The sequence below is a fragment of the Marmota flaviventris genome, chromosome 18 (genome assembly GCF_047511675.1).
Source record: "Marmota flaviventris isolate mMarFla1 chromosome 18, mMarFla1.hap1, whole genome shotgun sequence".
NCBI lineage: Eukaryota > Metazoa > Chordata > Mammalia > Rodentia > Sciuridae > Marmota > Marmota flaviventris.
In genome coordinates, this window is record NC_092515.1 from 29,297,113 (window position 1) to 29,316,731 (window position 19,619).

Below are 19,619 nucleotides of genomic sequence, written 5' to 3' on the forward strand. Positions count from 1 at the left end.
GTACCACATAAAAATAAAAATAAAGTATCAAAAAAATGGTCAAGATAGTAAATTAAATTTTTTTTTTTTTTACTTTTAGATTAATTATCTTAGTTTTGTCTTTTGATTTTGTTTTTGGTACCAGGGATTAAACCCAGAGGTGCTTAACCACTGAGCCACATCCTAGCCCTTTTTCTTTATTTTTTTTATTTTGAGACAGGGTCTTGCTAAGTTCAAGAGGCTGAACTCTTGATCTTCTTTCCTCAGCCTCCTGTGCTACTGGGATTACTGGCATGTGCCTGCCTCATTATTCTTTGACAAATTGTATTGGATGCTGGTTTCCCTACATACGACCTCACTCCTTAAATCTATGTTTATTTCTGCCATCATTTTTTGCCTTTGTGCACAGACACTTAGTTTCTTGTTGAGGCAAGAATACTCACATTAGATTTTTTGTTTTATTTCTGCTACATATATGTATTGGTTACCTATGGATACACTGAATTTCACAAGTGAAGTCAGTCATATTATGAGTGACTATTTGGTAATATTATTCTGGCAGTTTGGGAACATTTTTAATTTCTTTTATGTAAATCCCTTCATAACAACAAAAACTAAATTCTGCCTGAAAGTAATTGCTAGTATTTAGATAATGTTAGTGGCTCCGGAGGCTGAGGCAGGAGGATTACAAGTTTGAGGCAAGGCTCAGCAACTTAGTGAGACTCTGTTTCAAAATAAAAAAGGCTAGGGATGGTGCCCCGTGGTTAAGTACTCTTGGGTTCAACCTCCTATACAAAAAAAAAAAAAAAAAAAAGGATAATGTGTAATCTGATCCTTGATGTTTATATTCTTTGTTTTAAATGACTAGTAATGTTAAAATTTAGTCATTTTAATTAGAAAACAGACAATGAAAGGTCTGTAGAAAAGTCAGCATTGTAAGAACCCACCAGACCTTCTAGAGTTATCTTAGAAATATCATTTGATACTTAAAAAGTATGTGTAGAAAGATTGGTCATACACTCCAAAATGTTTTTTTCTTTTATAGTGCTGGAATTTAATCCAGGAGTGCTTTATCCTTGAATTACAGCCCCAGCCCTTTTAAATTTTTTTTTCTCCTTGAGACAGGATCTTGCAAGTGGCCCAGGCTATCCTCAAACTTTCAATCCTCCTGCGTGAGCCTCCCAAATTGCTGGGGTTAAAGACATGTATCATTGTGCCCAGTGTCTTTTTTCTTTATTATAACTTTTCAAACACTTTTCACTTAAAAAATAAAGTTTAGTAGCAAAACTATTGAGTTATCTAACACTAGTCTGTTTCTACACACACACACACACACACACACACACACACCCTGTCCTTCCCAATTACCTGCTCTTCTAGATGGCACACTAGAGAGGAGGTGAAGGGCTCCGCTCCTGTCTCTTGTTTCCTTCACACCATCTAGGGCACTGGCTTCAGTAATCAAGGAGCAGCAGAAGTAATTTGCTCCCCCATGTTTCTTGCCACATGGATGTCACCTTCCCAGTGATACTGCGTTTGCCATTTTGAGCAACAGAGTCCCCCTCTGCATGTTAGTGTGAGGCGTGTTGCTTGACAGGAGCCTTTTAAAGGAAGAGCTTTGCATTACCCCTGCAGGGTAGAACTTGGCTCCTATGCCACCTCAGGATGTCCTGCATTTCTTTACCTAACTGAACTGTGTTTTTAGTGGCTCCCAAATAACTCATTGTTTTCTATGTGAAAGTGGATAATAACTGAGTACTACCTGTATCTTTTCAGGCATTTAAAGATGGTCATTCATTCTTCTGACTTTACATTCAGATCCATGGTTTTGTTTCCTCAATCCCTGTTTGTTGGCTTTTTTATTCCTTTGTGAGACCCTTAATTAGTTTCTTTGGTATTTATCTAATAAAATATGAGGCAGATGCATGGTTCCATAATTAGGATTAACTCTTTATCTGTACATTATTATTTTTGTATCTATTAGCATTCTTAGGAATTTAAGAAATATTATCTGATAATAATATTTCAAAATTGAATCATTTACATTAGCAAGTATGCAATGGATAGTTCTACTTAGAATTTCCTGAATCTTCATTTATTCTTTTTAAGGAAGATCTATCTATAAGTGGCATTTTTCAAATTCACAAGTAAAGTTTTAAGAGAGTGAGAATCAAAAATCCTCTAGCAATATAAACCTCTTCTAGTTTATAGAGCTAGAAGGAAGTTCTAGTAGATTCCTGTCTTCTAAGTCATTATTAATAATGATTAATTTTTTTCCAAAAATCATCAACTGTTCAAGAAAATAAGTATAGTGTAACATCAAAACAAAACTAAAAAGATGTTTCAGTGTTTCTTTCCCAGAAATGTACAACTCTTCTTTTGTTTCCAGAGCTTTGGTAGAAGTGCTTCTGTTCATTAAGTGCTTTCCAGTATCTCAGCTTTTTAGACAATTTACAAAAGATAAATTATTTATTTTTATACTTATTAGTACAGTTCATATTATTCATTGTGGTAAGAAAAGAGTAAAATTTGTCATAAAATCTAAGTCAGGTACTCTGTTGCTCTTAAATATCCTTGAAACTGCATAACTGTTTTTCACATTTTTTAATCTCAATTACTCAGTTTTAATAAGGGTTTATATAGTGCAGCCTGCTTTGTAGGGGTGAAAGGAGGTATATAATGAAATAATACTTATGGAAGCCTTTTGTAAGTGCAGAGCACTCTAAATCTGTATACTAGTGATTTATTATTCCCAAAATGTGTAGTTTCAAATGTGGATTCACATTGTCTTAATATGTACGGAACTGAACTAGTCTCATTACAGCTCTTAGAAGAGTGAAGATTTCCAGAAAAATTCAGGGCTTTAAAGTAAAATAAAATATGGGGTGAAGGTGGAAGTTCATAACCCACTTGAATCAAAGTGTGGAATATGATATGTCAAGAAATTTGTAATGTTTTGAACAACCCACAATAAAAATTAAAAAAAAAAAAAAAAGTAAAATAAAAGCAAAAAACAAAGCCATGTGCTTGATACATAGACCAGAGCTTAGATATTTACATGATATCATCATTTTGGAAAACCGCTTTTTTCTAGTAGTTCTTAGATTTTCCCACCACTACAGTTGATGGTTTTTAAATATTTTTGGAATTATATAAATCAGTTTCCAGATTACACAAACCATATCACTTTAGTCAGATCTTATGTGGACTAAAATTTTGTAATATTTTATACTCTCTGAAGGTCCATTCCAATTAGGAGTTTCAAAAATTCTTTGAACTGTAATAATATCAGTTTGCTTAGCATGTATGTAGATTTATTACAGAGCCACCACCTAAAGAGAAAGACCCCACTCATTTGGATGTATAAATTTGTATCTGTTATCACATATGACTTGATCTGTTATCAAATATGACCTACATTGATTAGGTATGACAGAAGTGTTGCTTTTGTCAGACCTGATAATGTATATATTACAATATAAGAGTAAGGATGTTTAGATGACTAATTTAATGTAAATACTTGTCTATCAAAAAAGGAAATTAGATTAATTGAATATTTTGTTGGTTTATTTATATATATATAACCTGGAGCCAAATAGACAATATAACTCGTCTAAAATTACATTAAACATGGTCATTTTTCACAGTGCCTTTCACCAAAACATACTGTTTCTAACTATAATTTCACAGGTCATATTTTTCTTTAAAAGGTGTATATTTTAGTCAACTACATGTGCTTTCAAGTAAAAACCCATTACATTTAAAACCTTTTTCTCACTAAGAAGAGAGTCATATAGTATAAATTCAACTTAATCTCATTTCAGTTTGGAACATATTCCTTTCACTGTTAGCAAAAGCATTTTCTTAGCTTTGTAAGGAAACTGTTTATTTATTTATTTTTATAGTACTGGGGATCAAACCCAGGGCCTTGCACATTGTAAGCAAGCACTCTATCACTGAGTCACATCCCTAGCCCAGAAAACTTATTTTAATGTCATTGTTTATCAGTGACATAGACCAAATAATAAAATTTATCTCCTAGGAGATCTGGATTTGGCTCATCTACCCCTCTCTGGTTTCTCCTTGGATTCTACTTTGTAAACCCCTGAGGTCAGGGATCTGGTTCTGGTTGCAAAAGTGTACAAACACAATTGTGAACTCTTTCAGCATGGAGCAAACATTGCTGAATATCTGAGTTGATCTCTCATCAGTTTAGGCATTGCTGACTTCCTCAGGCAATCTGAGTTGGTTTTTTGAAAATGAGAACTGTAACCTGTTGATTAGTCACTGGATAAAAGTAGTAAAATGTAAATAAATCAAAATAATAAATGTCAAATCATTTCAAGTTTTTAAAGTATGTGATTTTTTTCTCTCATCCAATTATCTTCCTAATTATTCAGCTTAAGGTATTGTTAAAATCAGTTTTTATCCCTTTTACATGTGACATCACTGCAAAAATAATGAGTAAGGGACATAGTTTAAAATAAGCTGAATGCCACAAGGAAACCAAAATCTCAAAATCTATAAATGTGTAATTTATGAGTATTTATGTAGGAGTGAGCAAATTCACTGATGTATTCATATATTGTATGTGTATGTGATTCAGTATGTTTGAGATAAACAGGTGTAGTATTTTAATATTATCATTTTCCCAGACCTATCATATCTTTTAGTTTCTTTTCTGAAATTGAATATATCTGAGGAGAGAAATATTTTAATTTGGGATTCAGAAGCGTATTCTGAATGTTGTCTTTATATTTTATATATCTTTGGCTTAGTTTGAGTGATACTTCCTTTCTGTGAATTAAGTTTACATGTAACTCGGTCACAGTCGTATGTTCTGATAAGGAGCTAAGACTTAAATAAGACTTTTCAACTATTTTAGGTGAGATGATTGCCTGTTAGAACTAGGTAAATACTTTCTTGAGATCTCAGTCTTTAGCTCTCCTCGGTTCATGACATGGTATGGTCTATAATATTTAGCCCCCACATTTAGGAATTCAGGATTAAGGATATATATGTATTAATTCCCAGAGTGTGGTGGTAGTTTGTAATAAGATAGATATGTAGAAGTTTTATAGATTGATTAAGTAAGATAATTGGACTTTAAAACTGGTATTGGAACAGAGATTTCTTAATTGGTTTATACTGTTTGTATTTCATTCTATTTAAAATGTTAATGTTTATTCTAGTATTGTAGTTGGCACTGTTAATTTAAGCTATATAATTGTCAACTACTCTCTTTCTTAGATTTTTATGCTGAAATAATCCAGGTGTGTGGGAATTCCTACATAATTTTTAGAAGTGGTGCCAATCGTAGTTTGTATGCTTTACCCCACAGCTGATTGTAGTGACTTAATAGAGCTCATACTGGATGCTAAATTAGAGACATAGTTCATTTACACTTCTGATGTTCTTTAGTTTTTAATGAATTTCTCAGAATATCTGACACTTTGGGAAGTAAGTTTCCGTTTTTCAGAGTGAATATTTGTCATACTGATATTCTGTGTTTTTCAGGATTGGGACAGCTGCGCTGGCGGTTCAGGTTGTGGGCAGTAACTGGCCCAAGCCCCACTATACGTTGCTGATTACAGGCCTGTGCCGGTTCCAGATTGTCCAGGTCTTAAAAGAGAAGCCATATCCTGTTGCTGAAGTGGAACAGTTGGACCGGCTTGAGGAATTTCCCAATACCTGCAAATCCAGGGAGGAGCTGGGAGAACTCTCAGAACAGTTTTACAAATATGCAGTACAAGTAAGTGGCTTTTATTTTTTTCCTTAAGCCTTTTTTTCTTTGATGTCTTTGCTCTGTAAAGATATGCTAAATCTTTAGGGTAGCATACCTTTAAATGATTTCACATTTTATATCCTAATTTGCTTTTGTCTGGAGCTGTACCTAAATCATTCCAAGATATGTTAGCAAACCTCTTCTAAAGTTTTTCTAGCAGATATCACTAGAGCTTTATTTATAACTTCTAGTATCTTCAAACCAGATAGTTATTAAGCCTAAATATTTAGTGTTAAAATACCACACAAAATGTCTAAACATGTCACTAAAATATCTAGGCACCAAATAATAGAAGTTATATTGCTTCAAAAGTCTAAGTCACATTGTGTCTTTCAGTAACTAGAAGATTAAAATCAAGTTGGACTTATTTCACGTTTGGTTAAAACTTTGACTAACTAGCATGCTGAGAGGGAAGAATACTTCAAGTATGCATTAAATATTGGGTTCTTCTATATTTTTAAGTTTTTGGTTAACTTTAGGTAGAATAGAAACCTTCTATTCTAATCCTCAATGAACTATAAAATTATAAATTATAGTCTTTTACTTTTCAATAGATATAATCCATTGACTATAACTGGATCTGTGAGGAGCAGGTACTACCTAGGTCTTGATTTTAAACACCATTGATCACTGAAAAGTGTTAGGGTTAGGGTTAGACTTGCAGGGCAAGTCTTCACAGCATAGGTCTTTGTATCTAATATATCTTTTGAAGTGACACACTCCTAGTGTGGTGAACAATAGAAAAATTAATCTGGAGCTGTAACTTCTATGGGAGCTAAAAGAAAGAATATACTCTGAAAAAAGGAACTTCAGTTTCAGCACCAGAATAGGTACATGTACTCTTTAGGAATTTAGAGTGGGGGAAATAGAATTTCTCTTCCTTTTCCTGGGTGGGGGTTCCTGGATCTTTGTACTTCTGTTGGACACAGCTTGGGCATAGCTTCATAGCTTTTTTTTTTTTTTTTTCTTCACCTTTACTTCTTTCTACTTTGATCTACAGAAACTTTTTAAACATATAAAGATTTTTGTAAGAATATTAAAGAAATTTTTAAGTACTTGTATAAATGTTATTGACTTGGGATATCAATTTTATTATTCCTCTTTAGACATTAAGATTGTTTATAATTAGTGCTTCTCTTTCATCCCTTTTGACATCTACTTTCTGTAGGCTTTATCAGTAGACTTCTTCATCAGTCTCCTAACTGATGGCCTCTCATTTTCTTCTATCTTTTTTTAAATAATTTTTATTGGTATATTATAATTATTTCATTTTTTGGTAGCAGGGATTGAACCCAGGGGCACTTAACCTCTGAGCACTGAGCTACATCCCCAGCATTCCCTTTTTTAAGTTGTAGTTGGACATAATACCTTTATGGTGCTGAGGATCGAGCTCAGGGCCTTACATGTGCTCGGCAAACACTTTACTACTGAGCTACAATTCCAACCCCCAGCCCTTTTTTATATTTTATTTAGAGACAGGCTCTCACTGAGTTGCTTAGGGCTTCCATAAGGTGTTGAGGCTGGCTTTGAACTCGAGATCCTTCTGCCTCAGCCTCATGAGCCGCTGGGATTACAGGCAGGTGCTACTCCACCTGGTTATAATTATATTTACTAGAGGAATTCATTGTGATGTATTCATACATACACATAGATTGGTCTATTTCATTTCCCCATGCCTCCCTTTTCCTTCCCTATTCCCTCCCCATCCTCCTTCTTTACCAGTCTCCTGTTTTTGTAAGGTCTCTTTTCTTTCCTTTTTCTCTCTAGCTTCTGCATGACAGAAAGCATAATAACCCTTCACTTTTTGAGCCTTGCTTATCTCACTAGCATGTTTTCCAGTTCCATCTATTTTCTGCAAATGACAATTTTATTATTCTTTTTGGCTAAGTAAACCTCCATTGTTTATATACACCATATTTTCTTTATGCATTTATCTGTTGACAAGACACTTAGATTTGTTCCATAACTTGGCTGTTTTGTGATAAATGTGGGCATGCATGTTTTGCTGTAGTGTGCTGACTTTAATTCTTTTGGACAAATTCCAAGGAGTAGCATAGCTGTGTCACAGGTGGTTCCATTCCTAGGCTTTTGAGGAACCTCTGTATTGATATCCATGGTGGTTATATGCTGACCCACTGGGGCAGCTGAACTTAGGGTTGCTCATGTGAATTTCCAGGGACACCAAATAAAACAGAGACACACACTTTACCTTTAAACACTTCAGGACGGCTCTTCCGCTCTCAGCCTCAAGCTCCCCAAAAGGGAGAGCAAGGGATAGTCATGAGGGGCTGGAGAGAGAGAGCGAGAGAGAGAGCGAGAGAGCACTCGCCCGTGAGCACATTGGGAAGTAGGCTTTTATTGGGGGGACCCTCCTTCTTGGAAGGTTTCATCCAAAAAAGGTAAGAAGGGACGGAGTTACAACATGTGAGTGTAATTCGACCCAAGGGCTGTAGGGCAAGGCCAGCATCTGAAGATGTGTCCTCAGGCAATGTCCAAGTCACTACAAGATGTAGTGATGGTCAAAGCCTCTCCACTCCGGGATGGAAGACATGAATCATTCAGAGTGGCTCCCCACATATTCCCCCTTCTTTCTTTGAAAAAGCAAGTTATGGGTCATTATTTCGAGTCTGGAATCCTTGTTTTGAAGGCTCGCCATCCTACAATTACAATACAAGAGAGAATTAGTAGCAAAGAGAACAATACAAGGATAGACCATGTAGAATGTTTAAGAATGTTTCCAGGGTTAAAGCCCTTCGATTCTTTAAGTATCTGATTAACTAAAGTAGGATCCAAAAAATCAATCTTTTTTGTATATCTTGAATATGATGATGGAGCTCCAAAAGATTCAAGCTGTTATTATTATTTTGCCAAATACCCAATATGCCAGGTTTCTGTTCACGACTAAAAGGCTCAGGAGTCACTCCAGGGGAACTGGAGACACAAATACCTTTCTCTTTGGGTCGCTGTGATGGCTCCTCTGCCCTTAAGGGTCTGCAGGAAGAGAGGGAAAGAGCACTCGCTGACCCCTTTTGTTGAGGATAAGCTATTCAAATGAGGCAAGGGGTCAGGTTTCAGGGGGCTGAATCTATCTTCACGATGTCCACTATCAGCAGGTTGACTGACATCTAGGTAGGCCACACCCAAGGGCACAGTAAGAGAAGGGGACACACACAAGGCACTTCCATGGAACTTTCTATCCTAAACAGGGCAAGGGGTTATATTACAAAGGAACAGGTGAGCATAGCTCCACCCAGGGGGCTGTAGGAAGCCTCAGCCCAGGCATGAAGACAGTCACTTGAACCGTAGAAGAGCAGGGCAGTCTAGCAGCAGAGGACACATCGCCCAGCAGGGGAGTTAACTCAAGTCACGTGCAAGGTTGGTCTCCCACACCAATAAATGGTTTTTAACCTTCTCCCAGTCCCACTGGGAGGCATTGTATTTGCAGCAGTAACACACACATACTTATAGTTAGCATGACATTTAAGTCTTTCCTTGAATTTCAAAGCCGGAAGTTCATTACCATATTTATGACAGTAGCCTCTAAGGCATTTAGCTTAGTCTCAATCCTTTCATCGGTATCTATTTGATTATGAAGAGTCTTGGAAGTATTCTGAGATGACTGGTTTGTTATGAGAAAGTCCCATTTTAATAACTGATCTGATCTAAGGTTTTGAGTCTCCGGTAATAGTACGATTAGTTGGTCTAGGTCTCCCAATTGCTGTCTTTTCCTCAAATGACCCTTTTAGACAGCCAGTATGCTTATTCTGGGACCAACACAAAGGTAATTGGGTGCTATAGCCAGAATAATTAAATCCAGTCACATGGTTGGAAGTAATATGTCTATAAATCCTCCCATCGTATATGAGTCATTAGTAAATACCCGGATGGATTCTCCAGTCCACACTGCTGAGTGTACTTGAGGTGGATCTGGAAAATATGTCCCATAAGTTTCTCCCTGATTCCCTTTTACCTGACAGCTCAATAGATCTCAGCCTGTTTGGTGCAATAAACAGTCCAGTGAGATCTCCAAAGGAGATAATCACCCTTGGAAAGGCAAGCCTTTGCCATTGAAATCCAGTCTTTGGGGGGGTCGAGGCTTGTGGCATAACAAATCAAGCAGGCTTTGCACAAAGGGTGAGTTTGGACCATAGGTACCGCAAGCAGTTTTGAGCTCCTTTAGAGTCTTAAAGGGAACTGCAGCATGCATGTGTACATGCTGATTTTGTTCATTAATCTGCTCAAAGACTGGAAAAAGCTGAAAACCTGTAATGTCTTCCCCTCGCCTGCACTCTTCTAAGGCCACATTGTAGGGACTTAAGGATGGCGACTGCCAGGTTCAAAGTAATTATTGAACCCCATTCTCCCAGGGAGAGTGGCCGAATTTAGATGGCGGGTGCCGGGCCAGCTAGATGTAATTTAGTAAAACCCTCCTCCAGGTTTTCCTCACCTTCTGACTGAGTCCCCTCAGATTGTGACTCTTTTTCATTTGTATCTTTCTGTCCATCTTGTTCCTCTCCAGTTTGAATCTGCCTCACCGAAATCCGATGGGAGATAGTTTCCTTTCTGGAACATGCCCCTTGGTGCTCCTCTAAGATCCTGGTTCTGACCCGCTCAGTGGAGACTAAACTTTTGATTTCAGGTTTTGTCCCTAGGCTGCCTGTCTGTGTTTTCGAGCTGTAGACTGAGCAAAAATTGACTCCGTCCTCAGTCCTGTCTCAGAAAGAGAGAACCGCTTGGAAGCAGTCTTGGGCCGTTTCTCCTGCTCCAAACTTCTAACAGCTCTCTGAAGCCCTTTCAGCAGGTCCTTGGTGGACCATTGGTCCTGTTCTAGATCACCAAAAAGACACATTTCTAAAGCAGTCCTGACCTTCTGAACACTCTCTATTGTACTTTTAGACAGCTTGGCAGAGAGGCAACCTTTATATAATTTTCTACCTAGTTTCTCCCAAGTACGTAAATCCCGTGAGTCTTGCTGACAAAGGGGCACACCTCACTAACTGTTTTCAGGAGCTGAGCTAGCTGGGCCCTTCTGACTTGTTTTCTTCTCTAGTTGATTATTGTCTCTAAATTGTTCAATACATTGCTTTATCTGAAGACATGGAATTGCCCATGATAATTCTTTGACGTTCCTAGTCTGAATGTCTGCTTCCTCTGTGATCCCCAAAGAATCACGGTTCACTAAATTTCTATAGGGCTCTCTCTCAGTCAACCTGGAAATTCACACCCCCACCCCAGCAGTCCCTGTTTCTGGGCACCACCTGCTGCTCCAGACCCACGGAGGCAGCTGAACTTAAGAATGCTCCTGTGAATTTCCAGGGACACCAAATAAAACACAGACACACACTTTACCTTTAAACAAGCTTCAGGATGGCTCCTCTGCTCTCAGCCTCAAGCTCCCCAAATGGGAGAGCAAGGTATAGTCACGAGAGGATGGAGAGAGAGAGAGAGAGCAAGCGAGAGAGAATGTGGCATGCGCACGTGCGCGTGAGCACATTCAGAAGTTGGCTTTTATTGGGGGGACCTTACTTAGAAAATTTCATCCAAAAAAGATAAGAAGGGACGTAGTTACAAGGGACATGTGAGTGTAATTCGACCCAAAGGCTGTAGGGTGACATCTGCATCTGAAGAGCATCCTCAAACTTCCGGGACCAGGGCATTGTCCAAGTCACTACAAGATGTAGTGATGGTCAGAGCCTCTCCACTCTGGGATAGAAAACATGAATCATTCAGAGTGGCTCCCCACAGTTATACTAGTTTTTAATACCACTAACAGAGTATAAGTGTTCCTTTACCCCGTACCCTCACCAGTTTTAAATTTTTGTATTTTTAATGATTCGCATTCTAACTGGAGTAAGATGAAATCTCAGTGTATTTTGATTTGTATTTCCCTGATTGCTAAAGATGTTGAACATTTTTTCTTATATTTGTTGGATCATATATTTGTCGAATAGTGATAATTTAACTTCTTCCTTTGCTATTTGTATCCTTTTTATTTCCTTCTCTTGCCTTATCACTTTGGCTAAACTTTCAAGTACTGTATTGATTAATCCCTGTCTTCTTCCTGATTTCAAAGGAAATGCTGTTGAGAGCCACAGCCAAAGGGGCCCCAGCAAACTTTCAGACTGCCAGCTGATGATTGGCTCACAGTGGCCCCAGCAACTTCTAGCTGATTGGCTCCTCTGCGGTGATGCTCATTGGGCTGTTTCCCCGCCCTTTCAGACTACGGAGCTGCTCATTGGGGGACTTTTTTTGGCTCCGCCCACGTGACCCAGCCAATCGGCCTCAAGAGCAGGAGGAGTGGGGGAGGTTGAGAGGCTTGTGGGAAGCCGGTGGTGGCAGTTGGGCTCTGAGGCTTTTTCCTGAGGAGCTGTTTTGTTTGGCGTGTGTGGTTCTAAAAATAAAGTTAGTTTCTTTTGACAAGTGGCTCCTGAATTGTGCCCAGCCAGACTGCGGCAAAATGCTTTCAATTTTTTCCTATTTGATATTATCTTACCTTTGGGTTTTTCATATAGAACCTTTATGATGTCAAGGTAAGTTCCTTCTATTCCTAATTTCTTTGTTGTTTTTTGCATAATTGGGTGTTATATTTTGTCAAAGGCTTTTTCTGCATCTTTTGAGATGATCATGTCTATTTGTCCTTGATTCTGTTTATGTGATGAATTATATCTATTGATTTACATATGTTGAACCATCCTTGCATCCCTGGAATGAAACCAACTTGGTCATAATGTACTGTCTTCGTAACACATTTTTCATATGAATTACTAATATTTTTAAAGGTTTTTGCATCTATGTTTATCGGGGTATTGGTCTATAGTTTTCTTTCTGTGATATGTCCTTATCTAGTTTTGGTATCAGGGTGTTACTGGCTTCATAGAATGATTTGGGGAGTGCCTCCCAAGTGACCTTCTTTGTCTCTTCCGATTAATTTTGACATGAAATCTGCCTTGTTGAATGTGAGAATAGCTACTTCTACTTGCTTTTGGTCTTTATTTGCATTGAATATCTTTTTCTGTACTTTTACTTTTATCCTGTGGCTGTCTTTGCTTGTAAGATGAGTCTCTTGCAAATAACATATAGTTGGGTCTTTTTGGGGGAGTGGGGGGAGGTACTAAAGATTGAACCCCATGGTGCTTAACTATGGAGCCACATCCTTAGCCCTTTTTATTTTTTATTTTGAGACAGGGTCTTGCTAAGTTGCTTAGAGTCTCTCTAAGTTGCTGAGGCTGGCTTTGAATTTATGATCCTCCTGCCTCAGCCTTCTGAGCTACTTCGAGAACAGGCATGTGCCACAACATTTGAGTGCGTCTCTGCCAATCTATATTGTTTAATTGAAGAGTTAAGACCATCTACAGTGTTACTATAGAGAGACATTTATTACTTCCTGCTATCTTGATTTATTTCTAATGTTTAGTTCAGTTCTAATTCTCATTTGTTTAGCTACTTTTCTAATGTGATTTATCCATTTGGGGGCACTGAAGTTTGTTTTTAACTTTTGTGTATAGTAATACTTCGGGTTTTTTTTCCTTCAATTCTGTCTTAGTAGTCATGAATTCTTTTATTATATTCTTACTTTGGGAGACCTTTATTTCTTCTTCAATTCTGAAGGGTAGCTTTGCTGGATATAGTAATCTTGGTTGGGGTAGTTTTTTGTTTGTTTGTTTGTTTACTATCAGGGCTTGGAGTACATCCTTCCAAACCTTCCTGACTTTTAGAATCTCTAACTAGAAATTATGTTTGACTTACCTCTAAATGTGACTTGATGTTTTCCTTGTTCTATGTGTGGCACTTTTTTCCACATTTTTTAATTGATGCATTATAATTGTATATAACAATGGGATTTGTTGTTATATATTAGTACATGGAATTATATAACGATATTTTAATTATAATGTGTTATAGAGAGATTCTTTTTTGATTTTATCTATGAATGTCTCCTGTATCTGGGTGCCCATATCATTCCCAGGTTTAAAAATTTCTCTGAAATTATTTCACTGAAGAAATTATCCATGCTCTTAGCTTGTGTCTTGGATCCCTCTTCAGTTTCAATGATTCTTAGTTTTGGTCCCTTATTGTTGTCCCAGATTGCTTGCATCTTCTGATCTCAGTTCCTTATTTTCCTTTCTTTATTGTGGACTGAGTTTTCCAGTAAATATATAGTTTGTGTTCAGTGCGTATGTCTTCTATGTGATCCTATTTATTGGTGAAATTTTTTTAGTTTTAGGTGGACACAACATCTTTATTTTATTTTTATGTGGTGCTGAGGATCAAACCCAATGCGTCATGCATGCTAGGAGAGCACTCTACCACTGAGCCACAACCCCAGCCCCTATTGGTGAAATTTTTAACTGAATTTTTTATTTGATTTATTGAGTCTTTAATTTCCAGGATTTCTGTTTGGTTCTTTTTCAGAATATCTGTTTATTGTCTTTTGTCAAAATTATAACTAATTTTATGTATTTTTCAACTGGGTCCTTTCTTTTTAAAATTTTTTTGTAGTTGTAGATGGACAATATGCCCTTATTTTATTTGTTTTTATTTTTAAATGGTGCTGAGGATCAAATCCAGTGCCTCACATGTACTAGGCAAGTGCTCTGCCACTGAGCTATCACCCCAGCCCTGGATCTTTTCTTGACACCTCTTCTCCTTTACTTTCTGTGTTTTCTCTTAGTCCATTCCTTAGATCTTTTAGTTTATTGACCATTTTAACCATCAACTTTTAAAATTCTTTGTCTGTGATTTCATCCACATTAGAGTCTGTGGATTCAGTTATTGAGGGGTTATAGATTTTTGGAGGTGTCTTGTTGGCCTGTTCCCTCATGTTATCTGAGATCCTGTTTTTGCACATCTGTTGAGATGAATTCCTCTTCCTATTTTATGTTAGGGTTCTTTAGTGAGTAGTTATTTCTTAATAATAATCCCTGGGCTGGGGATATATCTTAGCTTCAGCACATCTGATCAGTGTAATCAAAGTGTTAATTTCAACCACCAGTACCTCTTTGAAAGGAAAGAACAACCTCTAGTAGCAATAGTAATTTAAGAGCAAACCATATATCAACATATACTATATAATCTATTATTACTGTTTATTACTATAACTTTTTTGAGGAATATGGGTGAGAAATTGATTTAGAATAGGCTGAGAAGAATAAGCATTAATGATAGTATATTAAGTAGCATTGGAAGAAAAAATAAGAAAATTTTTAAAATAGAGCAAAAAAATGAAAACAAAGAAAAATGGGTAGAGGAGAGCAGGAAGTCAGAAGTTAAAATAAGTAAGGACAAAGGAGAATACAAGGGAATGAGATGGGAGAGAAGAAAAGAGGTATCAAGAAAGGATCCAGTTGACAAAATATATAAAAATTAGTTGTAATGTTGACAAAATACAAAATGTGGGGAGACACTAGGAATTATCAAGCAGTTGATACAATATTTGTCCTATAGAAAAAGTTTTTTTTCCTCATTGAGATTTTTGAAATGGAGGTCTTTCTTTCTAGGGCTTTGATTTTAGACTCTCCTAAGAGGAAGCTTCTGAGGGGCGGGTATCCTGGTGCTTATTCCCAGCTCTAACCCAGACCAGTGGAACTTGTTAGGAAAGTCTCTATGCTGATCTCTACCCTTTCCTTTCCTGTCTGCCTTTGTTGTGTCTTATTTTAGAGTCTCTCTCCACCATGCGGCCTGCGCATTGGTTTCATTAATGAGGTTCTTGGCATAAAAGTTAGCTAGCAGAGATCAAAATAAAACACACAGACTCAGTTACCTTTTTCTATGACCAGGTCCGAGACGGCTCCCCTCTCTGGCTCCAACCTCAAACCACCCGTAGGGCAGCAAGGATTACTCAGGGCTAGCAGGAGAGAGAGCGAGCGAGCACGCCAGGGAGTAGCCTTTTATTGGGGAACAAGAAATTCAGGGGAAAATTCCATCCAATGAAGGTTGAGGAGGGGCCGCACTCCAAGGTCAGGGTCAGTGATTGGGCCCCCGGGGTCAGTGGTCAGTCACACCCCCACACTGACGGGTTCTCTCATCAGGAGAGGGCCGGGAAAGTTCCGACACAGCCAGAAGCCTCAGACCCAAACCGGGAGTCGCCCAGTCACGCGTGAGAATGGCTCTCCACATCTCTCTGTATGGGAGCTGGGGGGAAGCTCTGTGTGTGGGATGATCCGCCTATCCCCAGTCCCTTCTGGACTTGAAGGAGGTGTTCACCACTCTCTCTCTGACTGTGATTAATCTCAGTCCCCTCAGACTCCTGCACCCTCTCATGTTAACCATGTTGCTTCTCCCAGAGCTCATACCATCAGTTTCAGATTTACATGCCCTTTCTTTGTTTTTCTCTCCTCTGCATGGCTGGAGCTGTAGTGGTCCTGAGTTTTTGCCAGTTTGTGTTGTCATCTCTTCTCTATGCCCAGACTGAGTTGCAGCATAGGCGCTCACCAGTCTAGTGAAAATTAGAGCCTAAGTGGCTCATTGGTCATGGGTATTCAGAAACAATTGTACCAAGGAAACAGTTGGGGGTGGGGGAGAGAAATAAAGAAAAGGGAAAAATTAGAGTTCAATATGAAATTGAAGACCAACTTCAGGGATTTTGGTTTGAAACTTGAAAAGTTCAAGCAATTCTTTTTGAACTGTTGTGGCTTCCCCCTTTTAACCATCTCCACTGGATTAGAAAAGTAGGAAGATGTGCTGGGGGCTTTACTCCATGCAAGTTCACCTATTTTTAAGCTTATTTTCTGCTCAGAATGTGACTGTGCTGGACATTGGCATCTGCTTTTCTTGAACTTGATGGGAGAAATTTTTTCATCCCTTTGGAAGGAAGTTTCCCCTCCCCCACTGAGCCACCACTCAACAGACCCTCCTGTCATGTGTTGCTTTCATTAGTTCTCTTTCTGTTCTAGAAACGGATAGTTTTGGTTTTCACCTGTTTGCTATCTCTGGTGAAGACTGGCTTGTCTACTGGCATTTTCCAAGTTCCTATATCTGTTTCCAGCTGCAGAATTGCTATTTTAATTCAGTCTTGGGGAGCTCCCATCATATTATGGATTTGTCTGATCCACTATCTTTGAGCTTCCTCACTTTTTTCCTCATGTTTAACTTATCCTGCTCACTGATCTTTTGTTTCTTCAAACAGAGCAAACAAAAGCAAAATTAGTTTGGCGCCTGCCTTTTCCTTGAGCAAGACTTTAATGGCCATTGGTGAAGTTTAAATTTCTTGGTATAATGTTAAGGCACTTTTCGATTTGTCTTAGGCCCATCTATCTTGCCTTAACTCTGGTTACTCCATTTAGTCCCATAGTTTTAGCCACACTGAATATCAAGAAACCTCACCTCCTATTATTTCATTTTTCTGTAATTTTACCTTTTTTTCCTCTGCTGTGAGTTGTCCTGATTTATGCTTTCTCAATTCCTGTAGGCTACTAGTGTTCCTTTCTCTGTGACTTCTCAGTCATACATACATATCAGTCATACATATCTTACATATCATACATATCTTTTAATATAATGCTTATCATATTATATTGAAATGTATCTTGTATATTGGTTTGCCTTACCAGATTTGAATTCCCCTCTTCTTTGGCTGACCTATTCTGAGCAGCTTTAACTGTCCTATTCTAAGTAGCATATTGTATCTGGCAAATAATTTCTACTCAGTAAAAATTAGGAAATGGGTTTTCACTGTTTTATTTTCTTAGGATGTATTTCTAGGAGCATAGGTTTCAGATTTTATTATCTACTTTTTCTGCCTAAATAGCTTCATCATAATTATACTTTCATTACATTGATTCTAGGCCATAATGGACAGTTCCCTAAATTACAGTGTTTTCAGGGTTGTTTGATTACTACTAGACTATGAAATCTTACTAGAGTTGACTAAGTGTTTGTGAATTAGTTCATTGTGAATTAGTCAGTATGAACTAAGTTTTGCTATGTGAATTCCAAAATGTCAGTCACAAAGCATAAGGTGTATTTCTTCCTTAAGCTTCATGCCTAAAACTAGTAGGCATGGCAATCCCCCTGTTGGAGTTACTTAGGGATGGAGGTAGATTAGACATTTCATCTCAACACACTTCCCTTATTGCTGATGCAGAAAAAGGAAATGTGTCTAATCCCTTGATGGCTTGTAATGCTTCTTCCCCAAGGAACTTTTGCATCCCTCACGTTTTCAAGGACCCACCTAAGACTTATAGCCATATCTATGTTTAAAGGAGATGAGAAAGAAGAGGCCTACATGTGCCCAGAAAAGAAGGGGAATCTTTGTCAGTACTGCTAAAAACTATCACAGAAAACCTTGTCCTGAGCTTAATTCAAGGTCATATAGTGGAAGCTTTCTTTTTCCCCTAAAAATCATTCAGTCCATGATCAAATTCTAGTTTATCCAAATGTTATGTTAAAAATCATTATGGCCGATACATATATATAAAGGAATTTTATTCATCCATATAGAAAAATGAAATTATGGCAGGAAAATGAATGGAACTAGAAACCATCATGTTAAGCGAAATAGGTCAAACTCCTAAGGTAAGGTTTTCTCTCATACGTGGAAACTAGAGAGAAGAAAAGGAAAACAAAGGTGGGGGTGATCTCCTAAAAGTCAAAGGGAAATCAGTGGAGGGAAGGAATAAAGGGATGGGAAGGAAGGAAGGAAGGGGGGAAGTGCTGGGGAGGGATATTAACCAAATTATACTATTATATTATGTATATGTACAAATATGTAACAACAAATCCCACCATTCTGTACAACTATAATGCCCTGATAAAAAAATGTGGAAGTTTAAGGCCAACCTCAGCAACTTAGTGAGACCCTGTCATAAAATAAAAAGGCTGTGGATATAACTCAGTGAGAAAGCACCCCTTGGTTTAATCCCCAGTATCAAACAAACAAACAAACAACAACACAACAACAACAAAAAAAAAAACAAAAACGAAAAAACAAAGGTCCATGATGTCTGCAACTTATTTGTAGATGTTTAGTAATAATAATTGTATGTGAGTGTGTGCAAAGAGAATGCCACAAAATGCTATGAATTGGTGAATCCAAGAGAAGGATATATAGGAGTTCATTGTACCATTCTTGCAATTTTGTTATAAATTTGAATTTTCTCCAAGATAAAGTAAAAAATAAAATCATAGCACACATTCACAGAGCCCCTTTTAAACATTAATATTAAGCTTTTGCCCAGAAGGAACTTTTGCATCCCTCTTGCTTTTGAGCCGTTTTTGCTTTTCATTTTGAGTGTGTGGCATTCTTTTCCTCTGAGATCTGTGAAATGCCCTGTCCTGTGTTAATCAATCATTGTTTCACAAAGAAAAGTGAGGCCTAAACATTAAAACTTTATGAAAGTCTGATTTTTTTTTAATTCACAAATAATGCCAGATTTCATTAAAAGACTTCTTTTCTGTCCCTTCTAGTTGGTTGAAATGTTGGATATGTCTGTCCCTGCAGTTGCTAAATTGAGACGTCTTTTAGATAGTCTTCCAAGGGAAGCTTTGCCAGACATTCTCACTTCAATTATCCGAACAAGCAACAAAGAGAAACTTCAGGTATGGGGTGTTTCCTTCTTGAATGCCAGGTTGCAATGTTGCTCTTCATTTGAATCTAGATTATGAGTAGTTACATTTTCGTCTTCAAGAAAGAGATACTGGTGACTCAAGAAAGTAGTTAAAATGCTTTTGTACTTAAATTGACTTTCAAAAGTCGTTGTTTTATATTTTTAAACAATTGCACAAAGTGTGGAAGAAGTTGCTTAAAGCAAAGAATTATTTAAAAAGTAAACATTTATTATAAAATATGTAAAAATGCTTTGCCATATTATTTTCTAAATATGTGGAGACTTTCTCACTGTATGGACCTGTTATATTA

At 37.5% G+C, this 19,619-nt stretch overlaps 1 protein-coding gene across 1 annotated transcript in view; it reads left to right on the top strand.

Moving 5' to 3' along the window:
* Lonp2 (lon peptidase 2, peroxisomal) overlaps positions 1 to 19,619 on the top strand; it is a 94,973-nt gene that overhangs the window by 2,086 nt on the left and 73,268 nt on the right. Inside the window, exons 2-3 of the mRNA XM_027938989.2 lie at positions 5,497 to 5,731; positions 19,169 to 19,300. Coding sequence (XP_027794790.2) covers positions 5,497 to 5,731; positions 19,169 to 19,300 — 367 coding nt within the window. The remainder of the gene's footprint in view (positions 1 to 5,496; positions 5,732 to 19,168; positions 19,301 to 19,619) is intronic.